This window comes from Thunnus thynnus, chromosome 8, assembly GCF_963924715.1.
Source record: "Thunnus thynnus chromosome 8, fThuThy2.1, whole genome shotgun sequence".
Classification (NCBI taxonomy): domain Eukaryota; kingdom Metazoa; phylum Chordata; class Actinopteri; order Scombriformes; family Scombridae; genus Thunnus; species Thunnus thynnus.
Window position 1 is genome coordinate 9,416,502 of NC_089524.1, and position 27,945 is coordinate 9,444,446.

The window sequence follows — 27,945 nt, forward strand, 5'->3', positions numbered from 1 at the left end:
ACACACACACACACACACACACACACACACACACACACACACACGCTTCTTCTTCATATTCAAAACAGAAAGTCAAATGTATTTTTTCGTCCAATTAGTTTTCAGATACAGAGCCTCACTGTAGCTAATCTTTTCATAGTCAGAATCTGTGACATTTTACATAAAAAAAACAACTTATCAATGACACCCCCGCCTCCTTTCTCCCCTCCTTGGCTTACAAAGGAAACCACAGACACACATGGACTGTGGGACGTGATGTAAATTTCTGTCCGTCTGCTGGACTGTAGCATGGTGGTGATGAAACATGGACGTGCTCTTTCCTGGGAGGGCAAATGCCAGACTGTCACACACACTGCTGAAACAGACAGTAGAGAGCTTTGTTACAAGGGATCTGACTTCTACAAAGCCTGTGATGAATGGGTAAAGTTTTGGGACAATATTAATGAGCTGTATCGAGCAAGGAGTCTGCACAACACCATTGCATTGCTTAAAGAGCTTGATTAAATGGACTTCTTGATGCCAGAATCAATTTTAACCTTTTCAGTGTTTTTTTGTTGTTGTTTTTTTTTTGTCTTTCTCTCTTTTTTCTCATTTTTTTCCTGTCAAGTCAGATATCCTTTCACTATGCACACCACATATACCGTTTTGGAACATATAGTATTTGGCCCCTTACCTTTAGGCAAGTTTTGGCATGCAAAGCTGAACAAATAAAGAGGAAGTTAGGAATACAAATTAGTTTACAATAAATCCATGACAGAGAAGGTGCACCCCCCAAAAAGGGCATTTTTTCCCCCACCTTTGTGTGCATGTCTTTATGTTTGTGAGATGATTCAGTGTGATCATTCATGACCCAGACTGTAGCTCAGTCACCTTGCCCACTGTGATGTATGTGACTGTGGCTCATTGAGCACAAACAAGGAGAAAACTTTATGGAGAATTTAGGAAGGCTTGTGCAAATGTGATTTATGATGAGATGATCCAAAGAGATGAGATGAGATACTTCTTTCCAGTCATATCTATTCAAGAAACGATGGCTTGCATCCCAGGCAACTTCATCTAACAGATAGAAAAGAGTTAGAAAATGAAACCAGGATTACCATACCTTTGATTACTATTCTTTCTCAAGAAAAAAGGGAAATAAAGCACTTCTCAACCTCATTGGACACATATTGCAGTACACTGACACATATTACAGTGTTACAGCACTTTAGAGGCATCATAGACCATGCCGGCGTCCAGGAAATTCTAAAGAGTTCGGAAACTTTATGTCACATAAAAGGTCTCATCTGTCTCAGTAAATCTTTTTTTGCTGAGTCTGGTGCTCCTCTCCAGAGACTGTCTGATATTTTGCTGCTCAGCTTCATCTTGTCAGTCTCCATGTTTTGATCCTCAGTGTCCTTCTTCATGCCTCTGACCTGCAGCATGGACAGAGCTCATGTCAATATGTTTCAGGCTGAGAAATGTGGCCAGTGACTAAGGAACAAAAGTTCTAGTCATTTTAGGTTAAAATAAGAACAGTCACTGTTAAAAAAAAGTGTTCACACCAGATGTCTAGGCTGAAAATAACCTGATTTTTATCAGATGGTTCTCTCTATCTTCATATGGAGTTCCAGTATTTTGAAGTCAGGGTCACTTGTCTGAAGTGAAGGTGTTTTTCAGAGTCTTTCACATAAAAAGGCTGAGAGTGTGTGATGTGAGCAGCACTCATGGTATCCATGGTAAGAGATCTTCATTAGCACCACAGCTGGTATTGCTGTCTGGCATTCACCTGGAACTGATAATTACAGATATGGATTTTCTCCAAGTAGAGTAATGTTCATTTACACTTTCTGCAACATCTCTTGGCTGCTGAACCCTACAGGGGATCAAATACACATTGTGTGAAGCAGCTGAGGTCCTCCTTTGAAACACATAAAAAGTACACTAAGTACTGTGGATTACTCCTTTTCTGCCTGGCATAGTATATGAAAAATAAATGCAAGTTTGCCAACAGAATTGGATAGAACTTGTGTGTTATTTAACACCATTTTGTCTGCTTTTTTAGCAAAAAAAAAAAACATCACAACCTCTCATCGTATTCACTGTCTTATAAATAATATGGACTAAACTAATTCCAAAGGTTGGTCATGGAACAGTGTAGAAAAAATATTCACTTTTCTAACTTTGCCATAAGTGTGTGGGAGTGACTATTGATTCATACCAAAAGGGATAACTTCCAAAGGGACTCACATAACATTGTTAAACTTTGTGTGTCTGTCAACAGACAAAATAGAGGCAAACCCTCCATTATTGGTCAAGTCAAACAACAATGGGACACTGGAGAGCTCATTTCCAGTTTAAATACTGTGCCAATTTTTTCATACATTGGTACATTAGTATACAGGCAGCCCTAAATGCCACTGCATAAATATGGAGCTAAATTACCACATGTATAAGTGGCTGAAAAGCAGAAACATCATTTAAGGTTTCTCAGTTATTCTGCCTAAATAGTCCTCTACTCGAGTTGAAGATAGAAATGCCAGGAATATGTGAGTTCTTCAAACTTAAAGAATTAGTAAGAATTAAGTAATTAAGGTAATCAAAGTGTAAAATTTCCCATCCTGCCCCAGGTGCACCAAAACTAACAGGGCGGCAAAGAAGAAGTAGAAGAAGAAGAAGAAGTAGCGACCAGACAGTCCTGAAGAGGTTTAATCACATAAGTGAGAACACCTGTGTGAGTTCATTGTGTTGCAAACATGCAGTAAAATAAATGTTATGTTACTTTTCACAAACTAGACCTTCTGTGATTTTGATAAAATGCCACCAAAATAATGTTAGCTACTGATTTAGTTGGTAATATATATTTTTTGTGAGTAAGCTGCTCACATTTTACAAGCATGTACAGTAGGTGATACGCATTTAGTTTAATTATACACAGAAAACACCCAATCATGTTTTAGCTAGATACACTCTATGCAGAAAATAATTAGGAAGTAAGCCTAGTGAGTCAAAAGCTAAGATGAAAATAGTACAAGATATCAACTGCCTGTATGTCTAAAGAATAAGGTTATTTGGATCTTTGTACTCTATTATTGTGAGGATGGGCAGATAGTTTTATTGCTATGCCATTCATTATACTATATGCACAGTAAATGTCTTTATTTTACAAAAAAAATACGATATAACAATACATCTCTTCTGGATATATGGTATAATCACAAAAAAAAAAATGAATATAGCATACAAACAGCTAAATCGACATAATCCAAAATGTTGTACCTGCAAAGTCCAGGAGCCACACAACAACAGAATAGAGAAGGTGCAGGAGGCTGCAGGTATGACACGAAGGGATGGAGAAACCTGATTTGCAGAGCGGTAATCAGAGAGACAAGGAAAGGGGAGATAAATGAGTGAACAATGAGTCAGTGAGGAAGGCAATTATTTAGAGGGAGGAACACACTGAAGGGAGGAGAGATGGGAAGGAGAAGAGTGGGCTAGGAGAGGATGACAGGCAGAGACAAAGAGAGGCACAGAGACGATGAAAACAAAGAAAGAGAAAAAGGTGAGGAGGGGACAAATGGAGGGACAGATGAGAGGTACGAGTGAGAAGAAAATGTCATCGGTAGCTCCCATAAGTCACACTGTCAGTTAGTGCTCCACATACAATATCAGATATATATTTCATTCTGATCTGCAGTAAACATCCCATGCATATGCAGTATTGATGGTAGAAACCAGGCTACTGATGGTAGAAACACCAAATGACTGAGGATGAAGAGTATGCAAAACATAGAAGGAGGAAAAATGCAAAGAAAAGCACACGCACCTTCTGATTAGTGTTCATGTGGAGTGTCAGGTACCTATGTGTGTGTCAAAATTTGCTGCCAGGACATGCATTCAAGTTATTCTCCATAAATGAAAACGAGCTATTAGGCTGTTGTGAGAGAGTTAGCGGAGCACAGGAGGCTTAAGTATGGCCAGATGGACTAACTGGCTGGCTGGCAAGAAGTAACAGGCTGAACGCTTCTTTTTGATTGGCTCTAATTATGATGTACTGCCGTGCCTCCCAGAGAATCGCTGACTGGGTGATGTGTGTGTGTGGGTTTGTGTGTGCGCACACACGTATCTGTGGTGAATCCAGAGTTTTCAGAGGGAAAATAGGATAGGCTAGATGCTTGTATTGATGTAAAGAGTATCCATGTGGTAATGCAACTATCTGAATTATCGCTGTGAAATAGTTGCAATTCCGCAGTAGTTCCTTATTGTCAGTAAGTTTAATTTTACAGGCACACCATTGTCTAGAGTTGAACAGCTCCAGGGAGCCAAATTAAGACGGAGTGAGATCATATTCTTCCCACCTCTGTTTTTCTATGTTCAGGTGTCTGTGTGAGTTAATGTACCCATGAACTGCTGTGGAAAAGTACTCTCTTGATCTCTTTAACCTCACTGACTGAGTTGTGGGCTAGTTAGTTCAAACTCCAGCTGTGCATCCAAACACAGAGCCTTATTCTAAATTCAAGTGGAGATCCCAGTGTTTCCAAAAGAACCACATATGTCAAGGGGGAGAAATTAGGAAAATTGTTAAAGTTAAGGAATGCTGCTGTATAAGGAATTAAGGGTAAATGCATTCATGGAGGAAACATAGTGAGGCAAGGTGCTGACTAACTGATGCCTCAAATTTTGATTTATGCTCTCTGCTATGTTGAAAATCCAATTTTGGGCAACATGGCGCATCTCGGATGGAGCTCAAGTTTGGTGAGCAAACTGCAACAACCACAGCTTAGTGATATAGCCCACAAGACTTTTCAAAACAGGCAAATATGTCACCTAATAGGCTGTCAGTGAAACACAAATGGTCTCGATTGCCTACCAAGGACTTAAACAGAACAGGGAAAGTTATGTATGGAAAACCTGTCTTCTTATTGGAAAAAAAGTTTTTTGACTTTGTATTCCGGGAGAAATGTCTCTCACATAAAGTCTGAATCTGTTTTAGTGTCCAACAGCAATCAGAAGAGCTGCATCATACTTCACTTTCTGATTGTATTTCAAAGTTTATTCTTGCCCTTTCAAACAGCAGTTGATGCAACTGTCTAAACTCAAGGTACATTTAGTAGCTGTTCTGAAGCTCTTAATTGGACCACACAATCCATTCCTCAATTCACACAAACGCTTCCTCAACTTTGATTCTCAACTTACTATTCAAGTGGGCAACTCCATCTTCTGAGCAAGATTGTGTGATATGATCAACAGCTACTAAATCGACCTTAAGGTCTTTTTTTGTGGTTAAGTCAACCACCCTCTCCTTGGCTTCAACACTTAGCTGGTGGTTGCTGACAATAAGAAAAACTGATGAAAAGATTGAAACTGATATTACTGACCAATTGATAAAATGACAAAAAAGGCAATCAGACAGAGAGCAAAGCAAATAAATTTCCTCTTCTTCCCTCTTGTCTCCTTCCTCCTTTGCTTATTGTCCCTATTTCTTTTCCTCTTCTTCCTCTCCTCTCTCATTCTCCCATACTTATGCTCAGCTTATTCTTCCTTCCCTCCTTCCTTTCTTCCTTCCTTCCTTCTTTCCTTCCTTCCTCTTCTTCTTCTTCTCTCTGCCTGGTCCTGCTCTCCCTCCCTTCCTCCACTCCACTTTCATCCTCTTTCAGAGGGAACTGCTCTACATGCCAGGCCTCTCCCCTTGCCTTCTCTTCTCCTCCAAACTCTAATCAGATCAATTCACTATTCCATTCACAGGGATATAATAAGGTGATTATGCATGGGCCCCGAGCTGCTCCTACCCATACTTTCACTCGCGCACACACACACACACACACCCTGTCCCTTTAGCACTGTTGGAAGTTGACGTCGCATTTCCCTTAAAAATTCTGTGGATGTCCTCTGTCAGGGAAAGCTGGCAACCTGGTGCCCGCCCCCCCCCCCCCCCCTCCCCAATTAATTTGTCTCTTCACTTCTAATCAGTGTCAGGATAGAGGAAGGACGCAGAGATGGAGGGAAGAGGGAGAGGTAGAGGAAGCCAGGAGAGAGGAAAGAGAGGAACGAAGTGAGGAGAGGAGGAAGGTGCAAATGTGCATCTAAACGTTTGATTAGAGTACACAAAGAGACCTCTTTGCATCAAATACCAGAAGCTCCTAACAGGGATGACCTCTATTGTTGTAGTGCAGCAGCCACCTCAGTCTGTGCTTCTTTACCCACCTGTAATACATTCATCTTAAAAGAATACATCAAGTTTTGTCAGATGGTTGTTATCTGTGGGGCATTGATAACAAAATAATCTCTGTATCACAGTCTGATTGCTCCATACTTATATTTTAGCACAGAGCAATGTTTCGTGATATTGAGTCCGTGTTGAGTGATAGTAGTTTTGATAAAATGTGACCTTAGGTGTTTTTATTATAAGGTGTGTAGATCAAGGCGTTTAAAAGGAGAATTTCATAATGTCGGGGTAACTGATACTGAGATATTTGTGAGAAACTACAACTTTATTCACTGGAAAGCAGAGTCTAATTCCTTGTGTGTTCAAACATGCTTTAAAATTATTTCCTCAAGCCAACATAGATAAGATGTCCTTAAAAATGCTTAGAAAAAATGGAAATCTGAAAATCTACATCTGCAGCTGAAGATCATGTGATATGATTGAAAGACTAAATGAATTCTGAGGCAAGATTGTTTTTATCAACTGCTGTTTTCAAGGTCAAGAATTTATATATTTCAGGTAAATTGTAATAGTTGCTTGGACAAAATATACCAAAAAGATTCCACATACCAGTATATCTGAAGTTTCCAACTCGTTATAGAACATTTTATTAGAAAGGAGATAAAGTTCCAATGTTGCTGTGTTGGAATCAACATGTCTGTTTGTTCATATAATGTTCAAGTTGTTAGTTTCAGATATATTGTCTCCAGTGAAGCCTCCAACAACTTTAAGATTTTAATGTCTTTTGCATCTTATATTTTTAGTGAATGTCAAAGCAGTTTTATATGCTGACTATCCACAAGACTTTTATACAAAAATACATAAGAACATTGTTGAATTTGTTAACAATTCCAATACAAAACTAATTTTTATCTACAGTATCTTAATATGTTATATGCTTAAAGGTTATTGAATGGTACATTTTCAGTATAACTGACCAATGAGCCAATCTCCAATCATCTAAAGCTCTTAGTTAGATAATTCAACTTGGCTTGTAGCCCCTTTACCAAAACCTGTTTAGTTGTGAAAAAAGAAAAAAGCAGAGAAGCACACATTGACAGTGAGGAAAAGAAACAGACAGTGCTATTGAGACAGAGAGAGAGGGTGTTATTTTGTACAATGTCCTAGTCCAGTGATCCACCAGGACACACCTCAATGCAAGTATGCAATTTTCACTTCATTTAGACAAGGGAAAAACAGAGAATGGGAGGAAAGCAAATAAAAAAAGTCACAGAGAAGTGCTGATGCATAAAATGCCTCAGTTGGGTGATAGAACACCTGGCCATATATGGGAATAACACACTGACTGGCTGGAACGTCAAACACTCCCATGAAAGCAAACCAAGCAGCCTTATGAAGCCTATTATCTCTCTCTCTGTATAGTTATATTACAGCTCCTGTAAAGCATTAGAGGAGGTAGATGGCGGACACATGACCACAGAATAAAAGATGTTTTGAATGATGTTAACATTACTTCAGAATAATAATATTAGATTAGATGAAGGAATCAAAAAAGTTACCTGGACAGACTGGTCTACTTTGTAAAAACTGATGCTAAAACACAATTTTCCCACCTGTTTGTGTACATGTGATACATGTATCAGCTCCAGGTAAGTCCTTATGAGAGCATACTCATCATCAGCAGTAGCAAAATCATCAGGATGTTTGTTTGATATTGTGGGGTGTAATACACACTGCAGCCTCTAGGGGCTGCTACTGCACCTTAAGAATTCTTATCTTGATAAACCACAGGTCCTTTTAGTTTTCTTATCAAGGAAAAGTGGTTCTTCTTGTGTGTACATGTTGTATGCAACTCACTGGCAGTGGTCAGCTTGCATTTCCATTATTGATTTAAAGGAGCTGTTATCGGACCCAGCTTAGAAGAAGAGTACACCATTAGCATACAATAAAAAGGCTCCGAGAGCCTCACACAGGCCCCACACGTCAAACATATCAGACCAATGCAGTTTGGTAATGAAATGTGAGTAAGAAGGTCACAAAACAACGTCTGATTTCTTTTACATATGTTGAACTTCCCCTGCAACTCTTTTCAAATGCAGATGCGCCATAAAGACTAGAGTTGTTTTCACCAATGGTACTGTTAAGTGCTTTGGCTTAAAGATTCCAGGGGAGAGGAGAGGGATGGTGGTGTAGAGGAAAATTCACACAAAAAAAATACTGTTTACAAATCTGCAGCTGGTACTGGTTGCTAGAGCCAGGGAATTTCCCATTGAATACAACCCAATAATAGATTTTCTATGAAGAGCGAACTGATTTTACAGCCAGGGAATGTGTACACAATGCCAAAAAGGAGACCATTTGGAGAACCCCTGATTAGAAAATGATGTCTCTTGAGATTTGGCTGTAGTCATTGCAAAAATTACTCCCGCCCCCCAGTTATAAGAATTATATGAAATCCATCTATTGACTACTGCCATTTCTCCACTGCACCATCCCTCACAGTATGTTCTTAATGTGTCCCTGTACTGAGACTGAGTGTTGTTTTTTTTGAGTGTTTTAGATTAAAACAGCGGCTTTTTCAGTGCTTGCTTGCTTTTTCACAATTGCTTGTGATTTGGTCCTCATTATAGAATATTGTCTTGTCTCTTTTCCATCCTGATCACTTATTGTCATTTAGCATTTTGGCTGCACAGCTGCTCTCTGGGTAACAGGCAGAGGCTGGGCCAAGGAGGTTGTGAAGCATGCTGGGACATAACATTTGATTGGTATGATGACTGAACTTTGAGGTGTGTTTAATTCCCGGTCTTAAGAGGGGAGGACATTGAGTTGTGCACCCACAGAGGAACCACTTGCTCTCACCTTGACACTCAGTGTCGTTAAGGCAATCTTGCACCTGAGGGTCTATAGACTGAACTCTGAAGCACCTTGTCACCTGGCCAGAGTGCATTATGTTTGGCTTATTGGCCACAATAGGGATCACAAGGTGTTAGGAGTTAGTATATTTGCACAAATACACTTTGTATTTCTTGACTCCTCACCAACTTGTCTAATGGTTTAATGAGGGGATAGGGGGGGATGTCACAATAGCATTTTGAGTAAAGCTTACTATCATCTCATTGTCAAACACCTATCCAAGATTTCACAAATATCGTCATCATATACATTTTTGCAAGGTCTCTACAGACTACATATTTCATTTATGGACTGCTTGTTTTGGTCAAACACACAAAATCAGAGAGAAGTTTCCTAAAAAATCTACAGTGAAGTAAATATCATGCACATTAATCAAATAAATCTGCAATATGGTCGTAGCAACATATCAATGATTGGATGCCTTTCACCACACCAGAACTAGACAAGGAACTGAGGTACTATCAGAAACACTCAGGAAAGACCAGGAAGGCCATTCCTAAATTCACCAATTCTACCTGCTCTTGAGCTAAAATATTGTATATACTTTGTAAAACCCAAAAATCTCAGTGTGCAATAACAAATTAAGCCAGTTTTTTGCCTCCTTTGAGCTTTGATACTCAGCCTGGGTACTTGATACACAGCCTGGATTGAGCTTTGATACTCAACCCGGGCTGTGGAGGGAGTTATAGCTCTGTTTGTGGCAGAGAATGTCCCGGCACACAGCACATACATATACTCTGGGCCTAATCCTCAGCAGTCATGTCACGGATCATTTGATGGAGGGAAAGGGAATGAGCAGCTACTCAAGACAGAACAAATCAGGACTAGAAAATAACCTAAAATTGTATTCCCAGTAATCTATTGTTTACTTGCCAAATCACCATGTCTCTTCAAACTGATTGGATGGCATAGGAGGTAAACCACTCATCCAACTTAGACCCAGACATTCATGACTGTGTTCTTTTTTTGTCCCAAGCTGCAGCAGCCAGGAATAACTTTAAGAGAGGAGCTTGACAGAGTGAATCCAACTTATTTTCAATCTGTTGTCAGGAAGCGGCCTGTCATTCTGAGATGAAGAGTGACAGCGCAATGTGAATTCAATGGACTGTATTTCTGTCTGGCTCAAGCGATTATAATGACAGAAATGGAAATGATGGTATTTTTCCTTTTGAAGATGTCACAAAGTGGGAATCTTACCACACAGAGAATGGAGGATTTAAGGGTGGTGATCGTAAACATTGATTTCCATCAGAATAGAGAGAAAGTCACTCTCGTGGGGATCAGTCATTTTCTGCTTTGAGGACTAGGGGGATAAGCCAGTGAAAGAGACTGATGATATCTCAAATAAACAGTGGTCATCATCACAGAAGTCCCCAGTCCTCTGTCTATCTGGTGTCTATCTGGTATTAGTGTTAGAGTGACTACTGCAGCCTGTTTTGCTCCAGCATGAATAAAATGTGCATAAAACTAAATGTCTTCGGAATAATCCTGAAAAGAAGTGAAAAGATAATTTTCTGTGTGTGTATTTAGCAAACTTTTCCCTACATATCATGACTAGAAAAACTAGAAAACAACTTTACTAGCATAAACTTCTATCATAAATAGTTTAATTCATGTTATAATCAATGACTATTAATGTTTCTCATTCCAAGCAACTAATTTTAATGTTAAATGCAGGTTTTAAGACTATTTAATGCCAATCTGCTAAGGAACCAATCAAATAAATGTGAGAATAACATGAAAAATGTGCTTTGCAATACAACTAGGAATATATGGCAAAATGGGTCTGCCATAATGAAGGCAGTGATACAGAGCAGCTCCACACTCCTTTCTGGCCAATGTGGTTCTGACCAATCTGCACCGAACAATACCTGAAAACCAGCCATCAAAGAGAGGATGAATCAAAGTGTCGATAAAGCAGATGCAAAAGCATCAGAGCTTGGTGTAAGAGGAAAAAAGTCAATAACAATCTAACATATTTTTGCAGGATGTAACATCTCAGACAGTTATTTGATTATCCATGCATCTATTTGATGAGAAACTCTAGATGGTCTGTCCTGTTTTGTATAACAAGAAATCATGACAGTATTACATGTGATAATATAACACAGTAGGAGACATCAGCATGGATTTGTAGCACTCCACAAACAAATGTACACATTATGCAGATGTGTGATTTATACCTACAGACTAGATAGCAAACACCTCTTGTATTTTTGTCAAAATTGCCTGCATTTTGAGAGAATGTTCTATCTGAATTTTAAAACCCAACAATTTGCCTCAGTGGCTCAGCTGCCAAGATGAACATCGACAACAAGAGGAACACAGCAAAATGGGACATTATTGTGTGATGCTAACTGAAGCTGACTTCCTCCTTTTTGGTTAAAACCATTTCATTTTAAATACTGTTATCCATTATTGTAGTCTTTGGTTGAAAGGAGAGCCTGCAGATGCTCTGCCCTGTGTTTATATCTGTTCTCTACTATTACAAATCATATTTAACAGTGGTTACTGTCTTCTCTAACTAAACATGATTCTTCATACCTCAAATGACTATCTTTTGCCACTCTAAAAATCTAATAATCTATAAATGACCTCTTAGTCAGGGAGTCAGTTTTATCACATTGCTGTGCATGCCCTTGTCTTGCATTACATGATATGTCTCACAGTAAATGTCTTATGCAAAAATGTCAGTGCATATTGGCTGTACTAACCCCAACACTATGTCTTATGGATGTGCACAATATCATGGTTGACAGCTCTTAATATAAGCCGTCAGTAGGGTTAAGATCCTTGCTTGACCACTTGAGATAAATCTTTTTCAAGTGACATTTTGAGTAAGATAAAGTTACTCTCATGGTCACTGGCCAAAGCACACCATTAGCATTCAGCACGTGCACACCCTGGCTCTAACTGCAAGCCCTCCACTCATGACTGCTGTGTGACTACAAAGGATGAATACAAACTGTCTTTATGCAACATAAAAGTGAAAGATTGTAATTCCTACATGTCTCTTGCTACTATGTATAGCGACAATGTTGCAGGTTGTACACAATAATATGACCTTCTTACTGTGGCTGATGGCCTTTGCGTACATTCCTTTACTTCAATGTCATCGAAATGTGTGTAAAGTGCAGGGATTTCTGTGCAAGGTTACAATAGATTACAATAGGAGATAATAAGTTTGCAGACATAAAAGTTAAAAGTAAAAAACATTAAAAGTAGAGTCTATGAAAAAGAGAAAGAGGGTAGACACAAACACACATAGGCCTACACACAAATTACACATAATTGATGGCCAGTCTGCAAAGAAGTAAACATCATATCCTGTATCTGTTATGTGACAAACTCTGATAGATGTATGCAAAGATGACTGTTAGTCAAAGGAGCTCATGTTACTAGCCACTCCTGCCAAATCTATTGTGACACTGGGCCAACACTGCAGACATCTGTCTCAATTGTGCCATGTCAGAGTGACAGAAATGGGCTCAGGGAGAGAGCTATGGAAAAGTGATGTCAATAATTTCTTTCATGATGAGGTGGCAAGTGAAAGTCATGAGGCTTCGTTTACACAATCATACTCTTAATGATTTAAAGCAGATTCTTGAAGAGAATTGATTCCAGGCTTGGCTTTGATCTACACAACAGTCTTGGCAACACTGGCAAGTTATTGGCAGCTCCTTGAATATTGAACCAAACTATCTATCTATCTATCTATCTATCTATCTATCTATCTATCTATCTATCTATCTATTTATCTATCTATTTATCTATCTATCTATCTGTCTGTCTGTCTGTCTGTCTGTCTGTCTGTCTGTCTGTCTATCTATCTATCTATCTATCTATCCATATATCAATCCATCACTTATTGTAACAGACAAAGTTTTGAGTAACTTCTCTACTTACAATCTGCTAAGGTGCATAACAGCACCATCAGATGGTTTCCCTCAGTATTACATGCTGTAAATTACTATCATAAATGAATACATTCATTTATTCCCAAGGTTTCCAAAAAGTATTTATTTGATTAGAGAAATGTGGTGGGACTGCATTCCTTCTCAAATTATTTAAATCGAAGATTTAAAAGGGAACGTATTAATATGATTATCTCTGTTTTTGATCTTAACGTTGCATTAAAACGAATATATTGAGTATAAACGCTCAATTGTTTATCATGTGATTTATTTGCACACTGGGAAACACACTGCGGTAGGCTACTTGACATTATCAATAGATGCTCTTACTAGTAGGAACCTTTGATCGGACACGTTTGTTTTCCGCCGGCGCACTGTGTTAGTCAGACATTCAACACGGGCACTTCCTCCCCACGTGAAACGTTCGGTACATGTGAGGAACAGCACAACTACCACAGCTTTCCTTACGTTTTAAGGCAACTCATATTTGCTCATATTTTTTTATGGTTATCCATAGTGAGACGATGGAGTCAGTGGAGGAGGACGAGCTGCTCAGCGAGGAGTCAGAGGAGGAAAACAGTGAATTATCAGACAATGAGGTGAGTTTACTTTTATCAAGTCAACATTGGCTAACTGGTTAGCTAGCCCGCTGCCTGTGGAAGCAAATGAATTAAGACATTTAATTATACAAGAGTCGAACAATATCGCTGTCAAGTTAACTTCTGTAAAACTAACTGCGTCTTTGTTGTGTACAGAGTAGGACGGAGACATATTTGCACTTACAGTAGTTTAAGACAGTCACGTCTGTCTTAAAACAACAGTCAAGTGCGCATGTGAACACTGAGAGATGTTTTCCTCGCTGTGATCATTCCCCCTGTTCATACTGGCAATTAAAAGATCCCCTTCAAAATGCGCTGTCAATGTAAGTGATAGGGTGTAAAATCCACAGTATGTCCACAGTCATTTTGTGGAAAAATATATTTAAAAGTTTATCTGAAGCTTATATGAGGATTCAGCAGTCTGGTTTATTCATATCAAGTGAATATCTGTCACATTTACAGTCTTTTTAGCATCAAATTCCCTCTGTGTTTCCCTGTGGAGGTGCGGTGGGAGTATAGTAACAAAAAGAGGGACTCTGGCACTAAAAACACTGTAACGTTGAAAGATATTTGCTTGATTTGACTCAGTTGGACAGCTTCACATACACTTTTAAATACATTTTTGCACAGGAGGCTTGTGGATTTTGGCCCCATCACTTACATTGAAAGTGCATTATGAACAGATCTAATGGTCAGTATAAGCAGGAGCAATGATTATGGTAAGAAAAAAAAAACCTGTTTCACTGTTCATTTGGGTACTTGAATATTGTTTTAAGACAAGATTGTGTCTTCAATTAAAATTACAGTGAAATCGACATATTTATTTTATTAAATATCACTTTGTTGTGGCAGTATGTGTGTTTGGTTGCATTACATGATATGAGTGAGTATATCTAACCAGTTATTGTTTTCTTCAGCTCCAAGAAGCCTTCTCAAAAGGGTTGTTGAAACCTGGGATGAACGTCCTGGTGAATAAACCCAAAAAGTTTGTCAACAATGTGGTGAGTGAGATGATATCAACAAACCTGAAAGGTGAATCGGCTAACATGGACATCTAATAATACGCTTCACATGTGTGTTGTCATGCAGGAGGGTCTGAAGCAGTGCCTCGCTGACTTCAGAAGAGACCTCCCTTGGGTGGAGAGGCTGGACATGACCAACCCACCGGCTGAAGACGTTCTCGCCAAAGCTGAAGGGAAAGTCCCCAGTGTGGCCAATGGAGAAGTCAATGCAGAAGATGATTTCCAGAGGGAGATGTTCTTGTGAGTGTGAACATCATGCTTTTGAGGATAACAACAGAATGCTTTTTGCTAAAATACATCCACCTCCACAGAATGGACCTGTAACCCCTTCATGATACATGTGTTTGTCAACTCACAGCTATCGTCAAGCTCAAGCTACAGTTCTTGAGGCGCTGCCCCTCCTAAATAAGCATGGCATATCCACCAAGAGGCCTGAGGATTACTTTGCTGAGATGGCCAAGTCGGATCAGCACATGCAGAAGGTGAGCAGTTTGTTCATCACAAGGGTCTGGTCTCTTACATGATTACACATATGTAGTTCACTCAAAATGTATATAATTTTATGAAGAGAAAACTGAAGGTTTTTAACTGCAAATGATAAAGCTACAGCTGTTTGGGGTTTTTTTTCTTTTTCAAATCTGAACCCAAAAATCCTTCTCAAACCTTCTCAGCATCACATTTGAATCAAATATTGAAAAATAAAAACATATTTCTGTTCCTCTGTCCAGATCAGGCAAAAGCTGATTTCAAAGCAGGCGATACTGGAGAAGTCAGAGAAGGCAAAGAAACTCCGTGAGCAAAGGAAGTTTGGCAAGAAGGTCGGTCCCCGTTTTCTAAGTGACTTTTTTTTGTATTCCGTGTTACTGTACTTTGTTCATTGGGAAGTAGCAGCAAAGACGGGAGGTTGGAAACAACAGTGTCTCCCTTAGATCGCCCTGGTACAAGTCCTCAAAAAACCTTTTTTGCATGCCAGGTCCAAATCGAAGTGATCCAGAAGAGACAGAAGGAGAAGAAGGCCATGATGTCAGCTGTAAAGAAATACCAGAAAGGTAGGTCCTTAGGGGTGTGAGTTCATTCCAACTTTGAAAATCATTTGTCATTTGTTTTCACTGCACCAACAGAGGTGAAAACTGTGTGACTGCCATTTGTTCCGCACTGGTAAAAAAGTGGCAGTCTCAACGGTTATTGATGCAGAATACCTTACAGCTCTTTCCCTGCTGTTCCCCAAAAACTTCATGTGTGACTGTTTTCAAATTCATGCCGAGGTTTAACATTTCTTTTCCTCCCTTTTCTTAGGAATGACTGACAAACTGGATTTCCTGGAAGGAGACCAAAAGACGGGTAAAGACTCTGCTCAGGGCTCCAAGAAGACATTAAACAAAAAGGGGTAAGCTGTGTGCTGTAATAAACATCAAGCTTGGTATTTGGATTTTTTTTTTGTTATGTTGTTGTGGCATCTTCTCAAAACCCCTAAACATGACTGCTATTTTGACAGCCCCAACGCAAAGAGAAAATATAAGGACCAGAAGTTCGGCTTTGGAGGCAAGAAGAGCGGAAAGAAGTGGAACACCAAAGAGAGCCATAACGATGTTTCCAGTTTCCGCGCCAAAGTGGCTCACGCAAAGGGCGGAAAAGGAGGAAAGAAAGGCAAAGGAGGGAAACAAAACGTGAGTCACGCACACAGAAACGCCGCTGACTGATTTAAGAAATGCAGAAATCTTTCTCAAGGGAACCGATATAGTTAGGATACGTCAACACTAACTCTTGAATAACATTGGCAGGAAGGAGCGTTTGTGTGTTTTTCATGTCGGTGGCTAAGTGGAAAGTCTCTGTTACAAGAGTCTGGATGTGTTGCACTACTTTGCACTGTACAATATGAAGTCTATTTTAGCCAAATTAGCCTCTACTGTGGGCCCATAACAAAGTCCAAACACTTTACTAAACCAAGCTGCAGACTAAGCTCACACTGAAGTACTATAACTTCTAGTGACACAGTTTTTCAATTCTAAGTTTGTCAATTTAGATGCCCGAAATGATGAGGAAGGGTAGTAATGACATACAGTAAGTGAAGACAACACAGTTACCCTTGAAGTACTCTTGGGGCCGAGCATTTTAGTGTTGAACTATTATATACATTTTTTTGGGAGCATGAAGCAACGAGGAAACGTTAACATACACAGAGGAATCAGAACATTTAAAATCTAAAGTGTGTTTTTATTTACCTGTTTGCTTTGGTGATGTAGTTCAGAAATATGGAAGTAAGGCTATGCTAATTTTATTTACAACTTATGTTACTAATCTGTTAAGACATATTTAAATGCATTAAAACTAGACATAATTACTACACTGTATTGATTCAGTTTCATTTTGGACAGGCTAAAGCAAAGTTCATAAATGTGCAAGTTAACTCTGACAAACACAAAGTCAATAGTAGTTGTTTAAAATGTAACTAATCTAACTAACTCTGTTGCATTATCCTTTTGGTTTGAAATATTTTATATGGTTAAATATTCACCTTGTTGCACCAGTGGATGGGTCGGACCACCTGCTTTCTACCCACACACACACTGCATCCACTTATAATTAACTATTACATTAACCTCAATCACAAGTTGTAGTCGTTGCAGGCCACAAATAGCGCTGCACAAGAGTTTAATACCTCACAGCATCCACCCTAAAAATAGACGCTGTCTATTTTTTAAACGGGCAAAGTGGAACAGTGAGTAATCTCAAAAATGTAAATTAAGTGTGCCAGGGGGTTTTGGATTTGTTTAGGCACAAAGGATCTGGGTTGCTCGTGTGTGGCACAGTTCTGATCTCCTTGTGGCTGTTCAAACAGAGACAACAGGAGAAAACCTGATTGTCTTCAATAGAGGCAGTCACAAAAAAGATGACAGAGTCATTCAGAAAGTCAGATATAGAAAAAGTTTCTCCGCATCTGAGTCCTGATGGTTCCTCTCAAATACCAATGACAGACAAAAAGAAAAGGATAGACGGAGAGTAAGAGACAGTGAGTGTGCTAGGTATACTAGCATATACTCTGGACGCTGCTGAGTCACCTTTCAAACCAATGCAGTGACCCCAGGTTAATGCTGTTGTGTTTGAGTGGTCTGAAACTCTGGACATTTGAAACTTAACTGTGATCACAACCTAGTCTGTCAATCAAACTGTAAAAACAAACAATAAGATCAATGTCATCAAATGGATAGTGAGAATTTGGCGACAATTTAGAAAAAACAGCTCTGTACTGTAGAGAAGCTAATTATTATTTTTTTTTAACTTTTGCTTTCAGAAACGTCCGGGCAAGTCTGTACGCAAGAAGATGAAGTCTCGCTCATAAAAAACAGATGGAGGCTGGTGAACAGGCTGGACTTCGGACTTCGCTTCTAGACAGGAACATGGACTCTTCTTCTTCACTTTTGGTACAATATACCTTCCATAAAAGTGTGTCTGGATTGATTATGGAGGACTATCTTTACCCCCTTCAAGCCACACACAGAAACGGAGAGAGAGAGACGTCCTGTCATATTGCTAAGGAAGCTGTTTGATGGACATGGTCGCAGACTGGACTGCATAGAGCTACCCAACATACTGTGTTTTCCCAAGGTTCTTAAAAAAGTGAGAGAATTTAATAGTTAAGAAGTTGTCTTTTTTTCTTTATTAGTTGTCAGTTTTTTGTATATGCCTCTTTGATAAGGTGGTTTAAAGCTACTTTCTGTGATTTTGCCTCTATATATATATACACACCAACCTCCTTGCCATATAATTTAGTGTGTGCTCAGTGGAATTTGGTGTATTCAGTTTTATTTTTTCTAACTCAGCTCCTTGACATGATTGATTCTCTCCCATGTGACATGACATTTTATAATATTGAGCAGCTGTCAGTTTTGCCCTTTCCCATTCATTAATATGATTAGTACGTGATGGCCAAGTGTGCTTTGTGTAGACCTGTGCAAATGTTTCCCCCCGCAAGTGTTTTTCTTAGGTCTGCAAAGATGGAAATACAAAAGGGCAGCTTCTGGCGATGACAACTATTATGTTTGTATGATAAACAAATAAATCTGAAAAGAGGTGTTCACTTTATGGAGATCTCTAATATGTCTTTCATGGTCTAACTCGATGCACGCAGGGCAGATTCCTTGTATTTGGTGACGTCAGTGGTGAATCGGTAGAAATTGAACCTCTCGTCGTTGCGGCTGGATGGAATCTGGGGGGGATAATAATGGACAGATATGAGTAAGATCTGGAGATAAAGGTGGATTTAAAGTACTGTTATATCAGACAAGAAAAGACTTGCTCATGCTTGTGTTGTTCCCTTATGGGTTTGACTGCTGATTATAAGAATCTTTTGCAATATTCAAAATTCTGAAAATAATAGATAAATAGAATAGAATCAATAATCTGTTGTTCACACACAGAAGTAACCATGAATGTAGAACTGAACATCATTTTAAGATGATTAAGACTCAGTTGTATTAAATCATCCGCAGTTATAGACTGGCCAGCTGTAATGTGGATTTTTTTTTTTCTTTCTTTTTTACAGTCCTAACCAAACAACGATTTTAAAACAAAACAAATCTACCTTCTTTCTGTGAGGTGACAGTGAAAATCCCTGGGACTCTAAAAAAACTCTCATATGTTGCTCTTACATGACCTTTTCTGACATCTTTCATATTCTCACTGATTTGTCTCCCAGTCCATAAAGCAACATTTTCTAGACTCTTAGATCAGATATGGTCAGGGTCAAAATTTTACCGCAATTCAGAGACCGAAGGACGTGTGCCTGAATTCAGGTCCTCCAACTTAAGTACACACTCTCTGCTCACCCTGATACTCTGCAGTTTGGTTATTAATTCTAACAAAATGATAAAGAAATGTTTTCCTCACCAGTGGAGTGGACACCCATCCAATCTCCTGACTCTCAGTCATTGGCATTGCATATTTCTTGGTGGGTTCCTCACGAGCCTTGTGGAAGGCATTGATGAAATCCACTTGAAAAGAGGAAAGCACATGATCAGAAATTCATTCTCTCCAACTCCATTCTGTTCCGGGATTACAAAGGGCAGAAATCGTGACCCAGGAAGGTTAACCCAGCATGCATTTGACACAGACGGACCACTCATAGGTCATATTTAACCTGTATCACTAGAATACATGAGGACTGTGATTTAGGGAGTGCAAATATGAAGCATCACAAATTCTGATTGTGCAAGCATGCTTTCCCTCCCACAGTCCACACTAGATATGCAAAAAATGCGACTGCCTTTTTCTCTTTATTCACTACTGAGTGGAAAGCTATCAGCATGCTGGGACAGATTGCAGTTATGTAGTGACCCTGAATGAGAATAAGTAGCTAAAGTGAATCAGTTGACAGTTACTTGTTGTCATGTTTAGAGGGTTAGTGTCCAATCAGTATTTTTTACCACATAAATATAAAAAAATACGGTATATTTACAGCAGGCTACATATACTGTCCAACTTGTGGGGAAAAAATTATTTCATGTTTGTCACATCTGATAAGAACTGACAAAATATTCAATGATGTAAACAAACATTTTAAGCAGAAAAGGAAGCTAATAAATTTGTTGTTGACAGTGTTGTGCATTAAAAGCAGGTTCCATGCACTTTATCCCTTTTAGTTTCTAGAGTAAACTTACAGTTTTCTGCAATCACTTCGGTTGGTTTCCTGGACATCGGTTTGTCTGGCAGGACATGTACTAAGAGACAATGGAGACACATTGTGGAGGAAAAGAGGAAAGCAGAGAAGGAAGATATGTCAGTGATTAAATACAGTGTAATACAACCTATATACAGGTACTACAATGCCACAAAAGCACATAGAGATGGTTTAATTTTTATAGGCTATCTAACTATCTTCATATAAGCAAATTTTCACTTTTTGTCAGGAAAGAGCTCTAAATGTCTTCTTTTTTGTTTGCATTTGAATCACAAATTGTACCTTTAATTGACATGCCTGTCAGCAGCTTCTACCAAAGTAATAGTCCCATGGAAAACAGTGATTTGACTCATTCAGAGTATGTGAACATGGTTTCTGGAAATCACATATTGCTGTTTACCTCCTCAAAGTTAGCTAATATCTAGGTAACAGTAACAAGTAATCATCTTTTGTGTTATAAATAAAGATAAGAGGTGAAGAACTCACGTTTCCTGTGTGGATTGATGCTGAACTCCGTGTGGAGTTTCTGGTATCTTTGCTCTTTCCGAATCGTCTCCACGTGAATCTGGTTTTGATGGACCAAATCAATTTTATCCCTTCCTGCCATGGTGTAAAGCCAAACAGCACAGATACTGACAGAGCTGATAAAATTAACAGGCTTTGGACGAGATGCAGGAGTTTATGTTTGATTTCTATGCGCGTTACCTAGCAACAGTAAACACTGCCAGCTGCAGTAACGGAACTCAACCACACGATGGCGCAACACGCTCAGCTTTGTTTCATGATGGAGGAGCACAACAGCTCCTCGTGGTACTGTATTATACAGACATGTTAGCTACATTAAATCATAAAGTAAAAACTAACATAGCCGATACTAACTTAAAACTAAAATTCTAATTAAACATTGTAATATATAATTCTAATTTGTGTTAACGCCACAGAAATAACGAAGTCGCAGTACAGGTTCTGTGGCTCCCCTTTGAAGACAAATTTCTGTTCTCAAATAAATGTTATTCTTATTTATGGCCTCATATAAATATACCAGTGGTTCTCAAACGTTTTCACGTTAAGGACCTCTAAACTGACACAAATTAAACTACAGGCCCTCATTTGGTAAGATTTTGTCCCAGAGCCCCCCATCAGATAAGATTTTTGTTTTTAAATGTTTTATTATGGAAAATGTATGAAACTTATGACCAAAATAGTCATACATTCTGTCATTGTGTTACTTATGGATGGAATTATAGTGTGTATAGTGCATTTTGCCTTTGTTGTATTTTGTTGTTACAATAATAACATCATAATAATAAAGTTTATTTATAAACCACTTTTTACAATCAGTGAGTACAAAGTATTTTACAAAGGGCAAGCATAAGGTAATAAAATAATAAAATAAAAAATAATAAAATGAAAACTGTAAAAAAAAAAAAAAAAAAAAAATAGATCAAATATTAACAAATAAGGGACCAATAAAACTAAAGATTTGACCAAAATTTTAGGACAAAATGAAAAACCAATTATATACACTATATGTGCACATAAATTTCTTCATATACAGTATAAACGTATACAGTAAGTACATGCACAGAGACATACACAACCTCACACACATGCACACGTTTGCCAGATTAAATAGGATTATAAGAACGCCTTACAGTAAAAGAGAGCTTTCAAGAGCAACGTAAAAGAAGGCTTATTTTGCAAGTCTGAGTTCCTCGGGCAGGTCGTTCCACAGTAGAGATGCCCTGAAAGCTCAGTGCCCCTAATCTAGTCCTCGACCTTGCCTTTGGAACAGCCAGGAGGTTCCCGCCCAGCAAAATCACTATGTGCCTAATTCTATAAAGTGTCGGGCACTTTGCTCTGATATTGCTAATAGAAACTCTTTTGAAAAATATTCTCAGAAATGAAAAAGATGGCCTATCATGACAACAACTACAACAACTGTTGACTCACTTGCATTCAATAGGAATGCAGCACCACTGGAATATTAAAGTGATTGTTTTTAAGTGTTGTTACAAAGGAGACTAGAACTCCACTAAAATATTTACAAATCACTTACAAATGAAAGTTTTAGGCAAAATTATATTTTTTTCTCTGATCAGAAGAATTATGTTTCTTCTTATTTGTTATTTGAACTGCTTGTTTAAACAGGGATTCAGTCTGTGTTCATTTTACCCATAAAGCCTATTAGATAGTCATAACAGGATTATCATTGCATCACATTACATTTTAACTACATTTCTTTAACTTTGTTCTACAGTGTTCTGGTTTTCTGACTAATTGCCCTCATCAGTAAAAAAAAAAAATCAGTGTTATTTCTAGAAATCATGCAACCTTTGAACTCAAAACTTGAGAATTGATTGACCCAAGGTCCCCCAAGGACCTGGGAGCCATTTGTTAATCCTAGTATACACTATATTTCACTCAAGCCACATATTTGCTCCAGGCAAACAAACCCAACAGAATGTAGTGGAAGAGTGATGAATGAATGAATGAATGAGTATGTCCAGTCTGCATGGAAATGTAGCCAGCCTGAGTACAGTGTGATTTTTGTTTTTGCTTGCATATGTTCTCTTAGAGGGCGACAGATGACAGTTGAGGCATTTTTCTCAGTTCACTCACCAGGACTGTCTGCTCTGAGTCTGAATTCTGCACACACTGACACTTTCACTGAATGTTCACAATCCTATGGGGTCTGTTTGCTTAATTTAATGGCTTTGAGCATTTCACACTAACGAGAAACAAACTTTTGAAGAATAAGAAGAACTACCCAGAAGACCAGTGACCTCATGACAGTGCAGTGTGTGTAAAAAACAGCGGAGTGGCATTTCTCCACATTGTCTTTGAGTACACTTGACTTCCTTTGTTCTCTGTGGTGTAATGGATCACACATAAATAACAGTGCTTTCACATTTTGTAAATAGTACTTACAGTTGGGTGGTTGCTGTGCAATGGTACACTTTCAAGGCTGCAGTGACAATAGCTGGCTGCCTGCTGGGTTCTCGCCACTTGTCTACTCACATAGGGATATCTTATTCCATTTCCCTTTCATTTGGTTTCCCCTTCTCCTCCAGCATTCCTCCCTCCACACTGTCCCCATCTGTTCTTCTCGGATGTAATCATTTTGTTTTTACGCTCTCCTGGTCCTGTCTTTGTCGGTGGTGTGAGCTTCTGTGTGATTGTGTGTGTGTGTGTGTGCGTGCATGCTTCCTCTCATAGTAACAGATAGCTTAATAAAGGTTGAGATGTTCAGCTCTGGGTTTGTGTCTCATAACCTGATTCAAGCTTTATTGGCCCTACATGAAAGATATAATAGAAACAGGTAATAACTCTAACACAGGAAAAGCTGAGGAGGGGGATGATTTCAGTGTGGATGGGCGACAAATCCCCTGTGGTGTTTGTGTTTGTGTGTGAGGAGGAGTGAGCAATATGTATTATGGGAGGATGGAAGGCCTTGTGGTGTCAAGCTTTGTTCCCTGGCTCCTGTCATATTGTCGGACCGTGTTATCATCAAGGCAGCTTTTGAGTTCCTCAGGCTGGGAATAGTCAAAGGCCAGTTTGTGAGTTTGTTCAAACTCTACAATCCAGGGAAACGATTACAGATGGTGTGTGAGTTGACTAAATATGACAAGGTTTCAGCTATCATCTATAGTTAAAGAGGATGTGTTTTAAGCCATTATATGTGGTAACAAGGGGGGAACTAATATCCATCATCCCTTGAGTGTTAGTGGGAAGGAAGCAATTAGTGATTGACTAATGTGAGGTGAAGTGTGGTGAAAGCGTTATCTTTTGAAGATTTGAGAAGGTGGTAACAATTTTTTTTTTTACAGTTGGTTACGTGCATGGTTCAATACTGAGTATGCACCTTGAAAACTCTTCACACAGTCAAAACAACGGCAACAATTATGGACCAAACTGTGACAACATTTGCATTGCTTTCACACAAAAAACATTCAATGACTACAACCTTAAAATTTCCTGAATATTTTTCTCATTCAAACACAAACAGCCAACAAAACTCTGTGGATCTGCAGAACATTTAGCAAACGTTTACATACTCACTGCAAAACTCTTCATTTTACGTTCAAAGACTAACATGTATTCATATGGACAGCAATTTGCCAAATCATAACCACACTGAAATGCATCTATATTCAATCAACCCTCCACCAAAAAACAAAAAAACTGTCACAAATAAAGCTTATTGAAAGCTGCACTGTTGTACATTCTTTGCCTGTTGTTAATGGTTTTTTTTTTTAAAAATCAGTGTGTTTGGATTGACTCGACTTGTTGAAATCATGTGTCTGCTGGAAGGATTTGCTTTCGTGTGTAAAATGAGCTCTGTTTTGACCCACGCATGTAACCAATTGTGAAAAAACTGTAACTGATATGCCGTTCACTTTATTGTGCCACTTTATCAGCTCACGTCATGATCACAAATTATTCAATCAAACATGTTTTTCATTCTTTTTTCTTTAGTTTTCTATCTTGTCTTTGTGTTGTGGGTCACAGTTAAAGTAATACATATTCACTTTTATTCAGTAATTATTATTGCAATGTGTAATGATTATTTAGTTTCATTATTTTCTTGCGAATTGTTGATCGCATGATTCAAAAAAGACAACAAGTGTGCATTCCAAGGAGAGAATATGAATCCGTTCTCAAAGTAAAGCAGGTGACTCACCATCAGAGCAGTCAACACATTAAAACATAACTTCGCTTTTGAGTCTGCGCCTCTATTTGGATGTGACACACCTGCTGGGGATTAGGTCGCTGCCATGACTGTCTTGCTATTAAACACTACTTGTGCTCTGAAGAAAGTCTCCGGCTAAAACGCATCAGAAATGATATTCTAATTTAACATAAAGCTGCACGGACATTGACCACTTTGATTGTGTGCCACTGTTTTTCACTTTTAGTGTTGATTGCATGATGTGCCCTTTAAACCGAGAACTCATGCTCTGATGAAAGCTTCACACCAGGACGCATCAGATTTGACTGTTGTAGCTGTAATATAAAATTAAGTCACTTTTTCTGTGACTAAAAAGTATTTGGATCTTAATATAATGTTTGAAGAGAGCAGACATACTGCAGTTCTTGCAATTTAGATTCTATTTATAGAAAATGAGAGGGCAGTATATACGAATACGCTAAAGTCCAAGAGCAAAGATAACTGTAATGAGGTTAGTTTTGAGAAGATCACACTATCAAAGCTCACACACTTTGATCACACTATCAAAGCTTTTTTTTCCATGACAGAAATCTTTTTAATTTTAACAAATCATCCATAAAATATCTTAATATCCAGACCCCATGAAGAGAAGAAAGATCTTTTTGGAAAAGTACACAGAATTAGACTTACGGTTTGAGCGTGAGTGCCTTTTCCCAGGATCCTGCATTATCCCTGCACGCCACTTGCACCCTCTCAAGCTAACTCCATGCCACAGCACCAGCTGAAATCTGACCTTTCCTAACACAACTCTGTTTTAATTACCATGTGCCCTTCAGCGCCTGCTAATTAAAACACCATGTCATGTATTATTCAGCCATTTTCTCCACCATTGCTCAAACATAAAACAAACGAGAGGTGCACACTTTTTCCCGTCACACTCCATCTATTCCACTAACATGTGTATGATGGCTAATGAAAGCTTCTGATATTTTCTAAGAGGAGGAAATGTTTGCTGAGATTTTTAACCCTAATGAAATCCTTTAGTAGTTTTTTTTTTTTTTTTTTTTTCCATTTGTGTATCTGCTGACCTTTGCCTGGAGTGTCTGTGACTCAGATTCAAAGGAAGCTGTACCATTTTCAATCAAGTACCACTTAATAAAAGTGTAAATTGATTTTCTGTCTCACAAATCCAGTCTGGAATTAAATTTTAAAGAACTACTTTAATTGAAAATGCACCAGGATAACCAGTGATAAGTAGACAAAGGTGTATGGTAACCCCCAAAACAAAGATAAGGACAATATATGTTTGGTATATATATAGGTATAAATATATAAATAATAAATAATAACTCTGTTGCAGTTTTTGACTTAATAATATTAATAATATTAGTTCTAAATATATGCAAACATAACAAATTGAACTGGCGGGCCTGAACATTAAGTCTTGACCTTTGAAACAGCAGTTTGAGAAAAGATTGTTTACTCAAGATCACTTATTAGCTTTTTGCAGTGCTTTCAACCACATCTTGATGCCAACAGAGCAAACTCCATCTGTTGAAGAAGACTTGACTGTGTTTCTTTTGGTGTCTAAATGTAACAAAAAAAGTAGACTTTGTTAATGTGTTTTGTTCAGATAGCGTATATTTCTTATTTGGGAAAAGACATGCTTCATTTCCTGCAAGATGAATTTAGGGTGGATTTTCTGTTTCTCCACCACCAACAAGTCCTTGTACTAAAATGACTAAATTCTTCCACTGCTATGGTTAAAGTATGGTTAAGTTTATGCAACTGCAGCAACAATCCTGTCCCCAAGAAATTATATCTACATATATACTACTAATTATCTTTGGGCACTGAAAGCTCTTGGAAAGGTTAGGGAAAGATACTGGACTTGTGACAAGTTTACTTTAACATTTAACTGAAACCACAATCTTTCCCTAACCATTATGGATAAGGCTGGCGATTTCGATAATATTTTGTATATTTTTGCAATTGTCAACTAATCTCATGTAGACCTCCATTGTTGTCCAAAAACTATTAAAAACACTGGGTGACATATTCCTTGGCCCCAAAGATTATGGGTATGTTAATTTGTTTAGAAACAGCTACTAAGACTAATAACAGCGATCATGTTTTTAGTCTCTGTAAATGGAATCACATTACCATGCATGTACAGTGGCTACAATACAAGGAACAACTCTCTGGAGACTGAAAATGTGATCATTAGTCTTTGGAGCCGTTACTAAACAAACTAACGTGCCCCAACGCTTTGGGGCGAAGGAAAATGTCACAAAGCGTAACGTCATGGCTCACTGACTTGTTTTTAATAGTTTTTGGACAACACCAGATGACTGCGGCACAGAGGAGTAAGATATACCAGGCTTTGGATGCACACACAATACTTGTAAGAAGGATTCATTCATTGTTAGTTTGGCTCTGCACATGAGATTTGTTGACAATAAGAAAAACATAGCCATACCACCATATCCTTTAACCAAGGTGTTTTTGTTGCCTTTACCACATGTGGGACTCAGTGTGTGAATCTCGGTCTTCAGTATCACATCCCTACGACTTGCGCGCAGTGCTGCTGAACATAATCCAGGCAGGATCACATTTTCTGCAATACGTATTTAACAAAACAAATTGGTATATAAGTATAATTTTCAGGAAAGAGGGTTTCCAGTGTAACTACTTGGATTAGGTCAAAGGAAAGATTTTGGTAATGGTAGGAAATGTTTATCGCAGTCTCCGGTGTCAAAGCCACACTTCGTATGCCCAGTCAGAACGCCTCCGTTCACAGTCTCCTCTCCACCATAAAAATCAATCAAATTATACCATGGTGCCATATGAACCTTTAATTAGGGGGGAAAAATGTTGGTTTGCACACGCTAATGAAATTAAAGTTTCTCACCAGACAATAAAGATTTTGAACTTTACTCAAAGTACACATTAAGCTGTGCAGTGATCTCCAGTGAAGACCGTGAGAAAGTGGTTTTGTGGTTT

The 27,945-nt window shown here is 38.5% G+C and overlaps 2 protein-coding genes and 1 long non-coding RNA gene across 5 annotated transcripts; 1 reads left to right on the forward strand and 2 right to left on the reverse strand.

The window, feature by feature from the left end:
- Positions 1-529: 529 nt before the first annotated feature.
- LOC137188426 (uncharacterized) lies at positions 530-3,541 on the reverse strand. The gene is made up of 3 exons (XR_010929402.1): positions 3,259-3,541; positions 1,568-1,774; positions 530-1,415 (listed from the first exon to the last, which is right to left on the reverse strand). It is a non-coding gene; the product is annotated as an uncharacterized lncRNA (long non-coding RNA).
- Positions 3,542-13,322: 9,781 nt separating this feature from the next.
- ebna1bp2 (EBNA1 binding protein 2) lies at positions 13,323-18,676 on the forward strand. 3 transcript variants are annotated; one of them, XM_067596382.1, is made up of 10 exons: positions 13,323-13,399; positions 13,490-13,571; positions 14,489-14,572; positions 14,661-14,833; positions 14,952-15,075; positions 15,322-15,411; positions 15,567-15,642; positions 15,890-15,980; positions 16,089-16,260; positions 17,886-18,676. In XM_067596382.1, exons 2-10 carry the CDS (start codon positions 13,497-13,499, stop codon positions 17,931-17,933), a joined length of 933 nt encoding a protein of 310 aa, XP_067452483.1. In that variant the 5' UTR covers positions 13,323-13,399; positions 13,490-13,496; the 3' UTR covers positions 17,934-18,676. The 3 variants fall into 3 exon arrangements, with proteins under 3 accessions (XP_067452483.1, XP_067452482.1, XP_067452481.1); XM_067596381.1 differs by having other exon boundaries at positions 13,337-13,405; XM_067596380.1 differs by having other exon boundaries at positions 13,365-13,571.
- cfap144 (cilia and flagella associated protein 144) lies at positions 18,668-20,977 on the reverse strand. The gene is made up of 4 exons (XM_067596383.1): positions 20,757-20,977; positions 20,251-20,310; positions 19,481-19,584; positions 18,668-18,800 (listed from the first exon to the last, which is right to left on the reverse strand). Exons 1-4 carry the CDS (start codon positions 20,875-20,877, stop codon positions 18,705-18,707), a joined length of 381 nt encoding a protein of 126 aa, XP_067452484.1. The 5' UTR covers positions 20,878-20,977; the 3' UTR covers positions 18,668-18,704.
- Between the last annotated feature and the right edge of the window lie 6,968 nt (positions 20,978-27,945).

Bases quoted from the DNA above. Each gene is read 5' to 3' on its own strand.
- ebna1bp2 (XM_067596380.1), top strand. From the start codon at position 13,476: ATGGTTATCCATAGTGAGACGATGGAGTCAGTGGAGGAGGACGAGCTG. The intron at 13,572-14,488 runs GTGAGTTTACTT...TGTTTTCTTCAG, and splicing joins GTGAATTATCAGACAATGAG to CTCCAAGAAGCCTTCTCAAA. The intron at 14,573-14,660 runs GTGAGTGAGATG...GTTGTCATGCAG, and splicing joins AAAAGTTTGTCAACAATGTG to GAGGGTCTGAAGCAGTGCCT.
- cfap144 (XM_067596383.1), bottom strand. From the start codon at position 20,877: ATGGCAGGAAGGGATAAAATTGATTTGGTCCATCAAAACCAGATTCAC. The intron at 20,311-20,756 runs GTGAGTTCTTCA...ATTGTCTCTTAG, and splicing joins CATCAATCCACACAGGAAAC to TACATGTCCTGCCAGACAAA. The intron at 19,585-20,250 runs GTAAGTTTACTC...CCTCTTTTCAAG, and splicing joins CGAAGTGATTGCAGAAAACT to TGGATTTCATCAATGCCTTC.